The sequence below is a fragment of the Eurytemora carolleeae genome, unplaced genomic scaffold, assembly GCF_000591075.1.
Source record: "Eurytemora carolleeae unplaced genomic scaffold, Eaff_2.0 scaffold519, whole genome shotgun sequence".
Classification (NCBI taxonomy): Eukaryota; Metazoa; Arthropoda; class Copepoda; order Calanoida; family Temoridae; genus Eurytemora; species Eurytemora carolleeae.
In genome coordinates, this window is record NW_019396424.1 from 24,720 (window position 1) to 35,227 (window position 10,508).

The window sequence follows — 10,508 nt, forward strand, 5'->3', positions numbered from 1 at the left end:
AGATGATAAAGGTAGGATAGAAGATGAAAAGAAATGATAGAAGATGATAAAGGAAGGATAGAAGATGATAAAGGTATGATAGAAGATGATAAAGGAAGAAGAGAAGATGATAAAGGAAGGATAGAAGATGATACAGGAAGGATAGAAGATGATAAAGGAAGGATAGAAGATGATAAAGGTAGGATAGAAGATGATAAAGGAAGGATAGATGATAATCAATGAATGATAACCAGCGCTCCTTAAGAGATCACTAAATAAAGAATTTGACATTAAAATTACAAAATTTGCACTAACATTTTAATTCAACCAAAACTGTTAGATCGTCAAAAGAACTTTTTTCTTAAAGGGAGTGACCGGCAATGTATGGTGTTTGAATTAGATATGTAGTTTTGTTGGACAAATTTTTTATGATTCATTTGAGACATATAAAACGTTTCTACGACATATATTTACAAGCCGCAAAGTCGACGTTCAAACTTATGAATTTCGGTGGAAATCGTTTTTTATTTATTAAATAACGACGACAAAAAATGTAAGAAACAAAATTTCTTTAAACTAATTATTTGTTTAGTAACAGGTCGAGAAAATAAAAATTGACTCTTATCATTGAAAATAAGTAATCTTATTCAATTATTAGTTTCTTTAATCTATGATTATTCACAAAGATTTTCTGAAGATTTTCTGGATTTTTTATTGTAAAACGATATTTGAAGAATTTGTAGAAATCTGCGAACAAATTTATTGAGAATAAGACAATCAATAAAAAGATGAATACGAAATATTTGATTTTAACCTAGATTTATTGACAAATATCTTTTGAGAAATATGTTCCTAAACATAATTAGTTTTCTGTATAATTTTTACTTTATTTTTCGTCGTCGTCATTAAATAATTTTAAAAAACTGTTTCTAAAAATGTGCCCACCACAATTCATGATCTTGAACGTCGACTTTGCGCTCAAACTCAGCATACATCGTGGAAACGTTTTATATGTCTTAAATAAATCCTAAAAAATTTGTTCACAATACTGCATATTTAGTTCAACCTCCTTACATTGACGGTCACTCCCTTAACAAACCTTGAACCTGGTTCTTTTAGGAGAATCAAACCCTTTCTTAGAAATTATTTAATAAGATTACCATTTTTAAAAAGCACTATTTTTGCTTTATTTTTCTCAAAACTACTAGATTTAATAAATAGTAAAAAGTAAAGTTGCACTATGCACTATGTACGTAGTTTAACCACTTATCTTGTGCGCCAGTTTAAGCAGAGAAGAAGTGACTGAATCATATCTGAGCGGTTCAACCGTGTCTCACTTTTCATTCCCAGGTCAAATTTGTATAATGATTAGGTTTTGAAAAGCTGCTAACATGTTTTTACTCTAACTCTCAAGAAAGATGGATAGAAGATGGATAGAAGATGGATAGAAGATGGATAGAAGATGGATAGAAGATGGATAGAATATTGGATAGAAGATGGATAGAAGATGGATAGAAGATGGATAGAAGGTGGAAAGAAGATGGATAGAAGATGGATAGAAGATTGATAGAAGATTGATAGAAGATGGATAGAATATGGATAGAAGATGAATAAAAGATGGATAGAAACATTACACATATACACAGAAATGGGAGGGAGGGACCTCAGGGGTATCCAAGTTATGGATTGGGTATGGGAAGAGGGGGGGAGCAGTTCCAGATTGCTTTAAAGACGCCCAATAGGGAGAAGAAATTACGAAAGAAAACTACCAGCATCCGTTGTACTTACTCCGGACGCCAGACCGACCAATCACAGTCCAAGTATTCCGCAAGAGGAGAGGTATCTCGTCTTTGATTGGTTGGTTTCCGAGGATATTTTGTAAAAGTTGTTTCGCGGATTCTTTGGTTGGATTCCGGTATTCTGTAGTTGAAACAGAACCATTACAAGAAAACATTCTCATAATATTGCAGGTATTTTCAAACCCATTGAATATTTTTTATTTCCGGCCAATTTTTTAACTTCTTCTTTGAAAATTTTTAGTTTGACATTAACTTTGTAAACATTTTTTAAAAATCTTTAGATTTCCTATTTTAATAAATAGTTATTTTCATATATTTTCTAACCTAACAATTATCATTATTTTTTCTCCATATACCATTTTTAGATTTTATTTAGTTATTTGTTCTTTTTGAAGCTTGACATAACATTTATATAGTTAATAAATATATAAAGAATACTTTCCTAAAAATAGAAAAGTGTTGAAAATATGTTTATGACCAACCTTTAAATCTCTGACCCTGATTAATTAGTTCTTTTCATTAATGAATATCCATAAAATTTTCGTAAATTTGTATTTGGAAATTTTAAACAGTTCATAAAAATTTAATTTTCATATTTTTCTCCGTTAGGGTAATTGCAGAAATTAAAAAAAATTATGTTTTGTTTTAATATTAAAAAAACATATTTTTTTTTGTCAGTAAACGCTATAAAATGTAATTTTTGTAAAACTTGCATGTTAAAATTTTTAGTCTGAAATTAAAGCCAACTTTAATTGATCTCAACGCGCCTCACTATAGTTTTAGTAGAAGGAAATATTTCCATTTACTGATAGCGCCGATTGAAGGATTCATAACTCTAATTGGATAATGAGATAGATAGAAAGATAGATGTTACCGCCATACAATTTCTATTGGTTCAGAATTGACAACAAACACATGACTGAACCCTGATTGGATCAGGCGTTAATGGACTCGGCATACATGGGAGTGGCCTTGGTCTTTGGTTTCCATTAGCACCTGATATAATCAGCGTACAGCCATGTGTTACTGGTGTCTATTCTGAACCAATAGAAATGTCATAGAAGTATGATCTATCTTTCTATTTAGCTTATTATCCAATTAGAGATAATTCCTTATATTGGGACTAAACTGTAAACGGAAATATTTACTTCTACTGAAACTACAGTGCACTTACTCACATTTGAGAACTTTAAAGAAATTGATTTAAGTTCTAAGAAGTAATTGGCAAAATGCTCATCGTTTGTTTGCGTGCGGGGCTTGCAACCTTTGTATTACTGTGAATTCTCCCATAGTAACTTTAAGTGACAAAATATTATAAAATCAAAATACTCTTTAGAAAATAACGAGATCTATGAAAACGGTTAAAAATTCAAGCGATATTTTATTTTTAAACATGGTGCTTGTTAAATAGCGTCGTGGTCTAACTTTTTTTCCACAACTGCATTTGAAACTATTTTTTTTTTATTTGGAACTAGAATTTTTTCTTTTTAACAAATATTTTCAGTAAAAAAAATTCCTTAAAATTTATTGTTTGTATTAAAATGGATTTATTTTAAAGATTCAAATATTTTAAATATTTTCTTTGAAATATCAGAATTAAAAATTCAAATACGAAATATTTGTGAATGGCTAAAAATATTTCAAATTTTCTTTTGAAATTGAAATTCGAGATTTAATTGTCAACAATCAATACCGTCATTAATTTAGAACCTCCACCTTTTAAACTTAATGAACTAAAAAAACTATACTTTTATTCTTATTATTTAACTTTTTGCAAATTGTTTTGTTCAAGTTTCAGAGAGAAATCGAAGAAAGGAATTGAGTTTTTTGCTTTTGCCACAAACTCAAATTTTCTCATCTTTATATCTTTCCAACTTGATGGTGTTAGGTATTTCAAACTCAGACAGTTTGATCAAAAATACTTCATAGATTTATATATAGATTGGAAAGATATAGGATTAGAAAATAATAAATCCGGTTACGTAAAGCTGTTTTTTAACAATTCTTCTTATACTTTGTTATTTAACTGAAAATGGTTTTTAAAATGACAAAAAAAAAACTTTCATTATTTGTTAAAAACTAGTTCGGGAACCCAGCTTTGCCTGGAAGTATAAATAACTTTATTAAACTAAGTATTTTTAAAGACTTAAATAATTACTGTGAGTCTAACGATTGTCCTAAAAAAAGTTTAACGGAAATCGGTCAAGGGGTTCCTGAGTTATGATCGAACATACAATGATACAGAGATAACTGCTTTATAAATAGATGTCAAAAGTTTTTAACTGTACGTTTTAACTGTGCTGTGCGTTTTAACTGTATGTTTTGATTGCGCTATTTCTTATTTTTATCTGAAAAAAATTCATGTTTTTTGAAGATGCCGCAAACCGTACTGCAGTGTACAGGAGAGAGTACAGCTGAGGATACTAGATCTGACGGTAGTGTGTACAGCAGCAGGTACAGTAGCGTGTACAGCGGGGACCAAGACATTAGGCTGTACAGCGGAGACCAGGAGATCAAGCTGGAGACCCAGGGGAGGGATGTCAAGCTAGACTCTAGTTGTCAAGACCGGGGTTTCTTCGATATTCAAGAAGAGAGGAATAATCGGTCCCCAGGTACGCAGGTCAAATGTTACACTGTCACCCTTGTTTAAACTTCCCGGGTAGCGTATAATGCCGCTATCCATGTTTTCATTTGTGGTTTCTCTTCAAGCAGTGACTTGGTTAGACACAATGGAAAAATGTTCAGTATTAAAAACTTTTCAAGACAGAATATCTTCCACATTATTGATCTGATCAAGGGGGTCACTTAAAATCCCGGCAACAGTCTCTTCTACTTTATTAAACATTTCTAAATGTCATTTGTGCATGAAAACGTTGCATTTCTTCTTCGTTAGAAGTTTGCAACAAAGCCGTGAGATAAAACAATGAAAAAAATACAAGCTTTTCCTTTCAGATGAAAAACTAAATCACGTTTTAAAGTGAATTCCACGTAAAATTGAAACTTGTATGTTTTTGATCATAACTTCTTTTAATGTAGAGGTATTGAATTTCTAATAGATAACCTGAGCTGAAAACTTTAGAATGGTGGATATTGAGATTAATGCTTGATCCTCTCTTTTTCTTAATATCGAGACTAACCTAATCTTGTACTTGTATCCTGAAAAGTGTATAAAATTCAACCAATCATAGTCGCATATAAGAAGCCGATAAATTTGAAATTTTGGGCATCATTTACGATTATACACAGAAACGGGAGGGAGCCTCTAAATTGAAAAAAACGGTTTTTGATTTTTCTCTTCTATTTCCAAAAAAGAACGGTTTAAGAAGAAAATCAAAAGTGTGTCCATTGGATACTGTGATTAAGTAATCGGGATTAAGGATAGCTCATCTAAAGTTTTCAACTCTGATAAATTAGCGAGTAAGATCAAAACTAGAGGAGGTACGAAGTCTCAAAGTTGTACCAGTAATGTCGCAAAAATTTGACCTTTTCGTTCTGCTTAGTTATTTTTTATTTTTATTTTTATTTAAATATTCTTCTTAAATTGATAAACCTGGGCAGAAAACTACATCCTTAGTCGAAACCAAGGTTATAATGCAAGGAAAGTTATTTCAGAGGTGTACGCATCTTTTGTACTTCAGTGTACTGTTTCTGGGCGGTAATGTAAACACAAGACGGATGTCGAAGCCTGACATAGGATCCATCTTTCACATAAAAAAATCAATGACATATTCTGGTCATAGGACACTATTATGTGAATTATCAAAATTATCAAAATTTAATGCTTTTAACCTTCTCCGATACTAAACGAACACTTATGCATCTATTCTTGTTTACAAATTCCGCCCAGAGATGTACGCAGAGTATACGCAACTGCGATTAACTTTCCTTGCATTATAATCTTGGTAGAAACGGTTATCTTAGGGGTATGCATTATGCAACCTATTCAATGATACCCGGCCACTGGTCAGTGCATATTTTATATTATTTGCTTCACCTTTTTAATTGTTATGAAATTGTGTATGTTGTCAGTTTGATATTATTTAAATCAAGTAAGAAAAGATTATTAAAAATGCATCTGACACCAACAGAAGAATAAAAATAAATCCATAAAAGTTTTTCTTTAATACTTATTTAATTAGCAAGTTTGACTTACTTCTATTCAAAAAGATTGCAGATATGGACAAATAACTGGCCTCAGGCTTTTTAGCTTTCTTTTAACCTTTGAACTATAAAAAGAGGCCCAATAAAAAGATTTTAAAAATTAAAATTTCAAATTTTTAGGTTTTTTGAGACAAGCAGATTTGCCAGCTAAACACGAATATCTGATTATGGAGCAACGAAGACGAGAGCTCCAAGAAAGGTTCCAGACAAGCATGGAGCAAGGGTTTGCTCCCAACATCTTCCCTACCTCCAACTTCTTCGCTGGCTCCAGGAATCTGGAGCAAGGCGAAGAATATCTGGGCCATAAACCTGGGCTTGCATTTAACGCTTCCAATTTAAGGAAAATAGCTTAAAATTCAAAAAATGTAATTCCAAAAATTGAGTCTTTGCCAAAAATTCTGATTTTATAAATCCTATACCTTTGCAACCCAACGTGCATTCCAGTCTAAAGGTTGCATGATCTGTGCGGGTTCAACACGCAGTGTGCATGCATTCAGTTGTACTGTCCAGTCAGGCTACCCAGTGGAGATTCGATCCAGCATGTTTTTGAAACCTGTAATTTAGCCTGAAAAGATCAGAGTGTACATTGTAGACATTAGATATTTCAAACTATGAATTCTCTTACGTCAAACAAGTGTAAAATATCAAAGGTTTAAACCATCACGTTTCAAATATTCATAATTACATTTATAAAACATGATTTTAAGATAATATTTCTTTAGTCCAGCACAAACCAGTAGTTCAGCAGAAGCTCAAACAGGTAAACATACATTTTTGATTTTTACAAGAATTATTCATTATATGGGCATTTATAAAAAGGGGAACAGTCCACTCCCATTAAAGGCATGTGTTAGTTAATTCTTATATCTGAGCAGAACTAAATTCCTTTAATCTTAACTTGGCTTAAAAGCGCATGTTTTTTATCTACTTTCATCGTTTTTTAGTAAATAATTGTAAAAAAGTTTCTCAGTATATCCCTTTAAACAGATTAACTTTTAGGAATAGCCCTGTCTCTTAGAACAGCTGCAGAACGTTTACAAGCTGATTTCTTCCAGTATTGTCTTGCCAAGAAATCTGAACTCTTCTACAGTAGGCTGGCCCTTCTTCAACAATCTCAGTATAATGCATTCAGGTAAATCTTGGGCTGGACTTTTTTTAATATTCAGATACAACTCAGGTAAACCTTGGGCTGTGCTTTTCTTTATATTCAGATTACTTCAGGTAAACCTTGGGCTGGACTTTTCTTTATATTCAGATTACTTCAGGTAAACCTTGGGCTGGATGCTTTTCTTTATATTCAGATTACTTCAGGTAAACCTTGGGCTGGACTTTTCTTTATATTCAGATTACTTCAGGTAAACCTTGGGCTGGACTTTTCTTTATATTCAGATTACTTCAGGTAAACCTTGGGCTGGAATTTTCTCATTATTTAGATAAACTTTAGGTAAACCTGGGGCTCAACTTTTGGCAATATTAAGATACATTTCGGGTTAATTTTGGACTGAGCCCTTAATAATTTAGGTTGTTAGAAGGATTTCTGAGGAAAAAATGTCATCTGATATTTTTATATGTATTTTATAATGAATTAATTTTTAGATACCCAGTTCAGCAGCTTCCAGCAGAACCTGTCTCTCCATCTCTTTCCCATGCCCCAGTTGACTTTAGACTCTCCCCGATGAGTTCGTCCCAGAACATCCAGAAGACCGACTTCTCCAGGCTTGGCGAGGACACAAGGAAGAGACGGGTTCGGGAGGATGTTGAGGGGAAGAAACGAAAGATGAAGATGAAGAAGAAGGAAACTGAAGAAGATATGACAAGTCCTGTCTCGGGAACCTTTATCAGGCGCCTTTCTGACGTTGACGTAGAGATAAAGAAAGGTTAAGATAAATGATTTATGAATTTTCAAACATAGAGTGATTCTTTTAATTTTATAATTATTATCTCCCCCCCCCCCCAAAAAAAGAGTTCATCACTTAGTGTAACTAACAGGCTTGATATAAACTTATTTCCAAAATTATGACCAAGATAAAAAGATCTGCTTCATGATTTGTTTTTAATTGAATATAATATAATGAGGACATTTTTAGGCGATATCGACCCAACTCTTAACCTTGTGGAGGTCACCGATGAAGCAAAGGAAGAACTGGCAAAGATAGAAAACAAAATTGGAGAATACTTATGTCGTCTTTGCAAGGAAGTGTACACTGACGCATTTGGTTTGGCACAACACAGGTAATTCAATTCAATTACTTGAAATCTCGGGAAAAATATTCAATCCTTTATTACTTAGCTAAAGCTTGGAAGCAAATAAAATTTGATTGAATATATTTTTCTAAATAAATCAAATACCAAAAGGAACATTTTCTAAATATTTATTTCACAAATTCTTAGTCTTTAGATAACAAAGCTGTACTAATTAAAGAGAAAATTCCAAAAAGAACGATTTCTCCGAATAGTTCAATCTATTTAAAGATACTAAGAAATATCTGTAATTTCTGTCCTACTCCCATGAATTAACAAGCAACTTTGTAATCCGCAATTCTTCTCAAAATTACTGCAAACGTACTTTTTTGTATTATTTAATTTCACGTACTTTTTGTATTACTTAATTTCAAGAGTGACATATGTTCCTATTCACAATGGTGCATTTGAAACTTTATCTAACTAAAAGGGAAGCTCTGTTGTCTCTTTAGAACAAAAAAAATATATTATATTTTGACCATTTCTTTCATTGTCTCTGTTGCATATTTACACAAAATACTTTTACAGAAAATAACCAAGTAACAAAGATGTTTAGGGTGATATGTATGGTATATGTTTGGGTGTTTCATGATAGTACATGTAGAGTATATGTTTAGGTGTTTCATGATAGTACATGTAGAGTACAATGTTTAGGTGTTCAATGGTAGTACATGTAGAGTATATGTTTAGGTGTTTCATGATAGTACATGTAGAGTACAATATTTAGGTGTTCAATGATAGTACATGTAGAGTACAATGTTTAGGTGTTCAATGATAGTACATGTAGAGTACAAATGTCCTGAATGCGAAAAGATGTTCAACTGCCCCGCCAACCTGGCTTCCCACAGACGTTGGCATAAACCAAAGTTTGGAGTAACAGTACTTAACAACAACAACATCCTGGGAGAATACAACAACAACAACAACAACAACAACAACAACAACAACAACAGTTGTGATGAGGAAGATGAAAATGAGAAGAGTACACAATTATCCTACTCTATTCTGAACCTACTAAAAAACTCAACAGATTAATCTTTACTAAATTTATATTTCACTTAAAAATAATATTGTTAAATTACGTTGAAGAAAATATCATATTAAGTTGATTTCTCTTTGGAAGTTCAAAAACTTTCGAAGTTTGATTAAAAAATAACTTTCACAAAAAATTGTTAAATCTTGTAACTAATTTTAAGATGATACAGGGTGTTTCTTTAAAACAGAACGTGCATAAAATTTGCTACAAAAACAAGATTTTGTTTGTCCCGTTAATAATTTTAATGTTAAAAAAGAAGATCGGTTAAGATTTGAGAATATGGCATCAACTGCTGTATATTTTTTAAAAAGTCTAAGAGGAAATAGAACCACCCACGACTAAACCTAAAAACGATCGAAAGGACACCATTTGGATTCTGAAAAAGTCGGATTCATTTTCAGGATTTAGTTTTTTGATTAACCCAAGACTTTCTAGCATATTATTTCCTGAAAAACAAGTTTTTTTGATGTATCCATTTATTCTGAATTGGAAACTTATGTGTTGGAAATTCTTAATCTTGATTTCCACTCTGGACACTTTTGATTTCGATCCTCCAGCTGAAATCCTCCAGCTGAAATCCTACAGCTGAAAGTTCTCTCATTGATTACGCGCAAAATTTACCAGCTTCTAATTGGCTGTATGGTTTATACAACGTCAATCTGATTGGACATTTTCGAGCAAATAGCATTGTGATTTTCAAAAAATAGAATAATGTGTGTATTCTGATCTCAAATATATGAGCAATACAAGAAACACAGCGATTACCGATCAGTTATGGTTTCTCTCATATTTCTTCCCAGAATTCCCAAGTTTTCCCTTTAACCATTTATAATTCGTATATTCCCCTAAAATCTAAACCGAGAAGATATAAGGTTTAATAAATATTGAAATCAATTAATAGAGAAATGTCAGTGTTGGCGCCTCACGTATGCTAAAGGGGGTCTACACTTTGACGGGAGACTGCATTGAGGGGAATTCAAATAATAAACTCTGGTTTAAACTTTTTTTGCTGTGTCCAGGATCGAAGGGGGGAGTCGAGGGGGGGGGGATGTTATTATAAATCTATATGTGTTAACTATAAATGTGATAATTTTTCCAATAAAATTTTAACAACTGATTTTTTATTTTTTTATTTTAAAATTTAGCAGGATTTTTTTACAAACAAATTATCTTATGAAAATATAAATAATTATGATAAAATAAATTTGAAAATCGTAATTTCGAATAATTTTCAAATAGAAAATGAAAATTTTTTGCATCCAACGCAGCAGATTTTACTTTAATTTCGCGCA

General features: G+C 32.0%; 2 protein-coding genes across 2 annotated transcripts; both read left to right on the forward strand.

Moving 5' to 3' along the window:
* The first annotated feature begins 1,733 nt into the window (after positions 1–1,733).
* On the forward strand, positions 1,734–6,292 carry LOC111703015 (uncharacterized). Its single transcript, XM_023474853.1, has 3 exons — positions 1,734–1,949; positions 4,153–4,390; positions 6,060–6,292. The coding sequence occupies exons 2-3, from the start codon at positions 4,153–4,155 to the stop codon at positions 6,290–6,292; spliced, it is 471 nt and encodes a 156-aa protein (XP_023330621.1). The 5' UTR covers positions 1,734–1,949.
* A 342-nt stretch (positions 6,293–6,634) lies between these two features.
* On the forward strand, positions 6,635–10,241 carry LOC111703019 (insulinoma-associated protein 1a). Its single transcript, XM_023474860.1, has 5 exons — positions 6,635–6,699; positions 6,939–7,071; positions 7,536–7,816; positions 8,027–8,171; positions 8,945–10,241. The coding sequence occupies exons 3-5, from the start codon at positions 7,615–7,617 to the stop codon at positions 9,213–9,215; spliced, it is 618 nt and encodes a 205-aa protein (XP_023330628.1). The 5' UTR covers positions 6,635–6,699; positions 6,939–7,071; positions 7,536–7,614; the 3' UTR covers positions 9,216–10,241.
* The last annotated feature ends 267 nt before the right edge of the window (positions 10,242–10,508 follow it).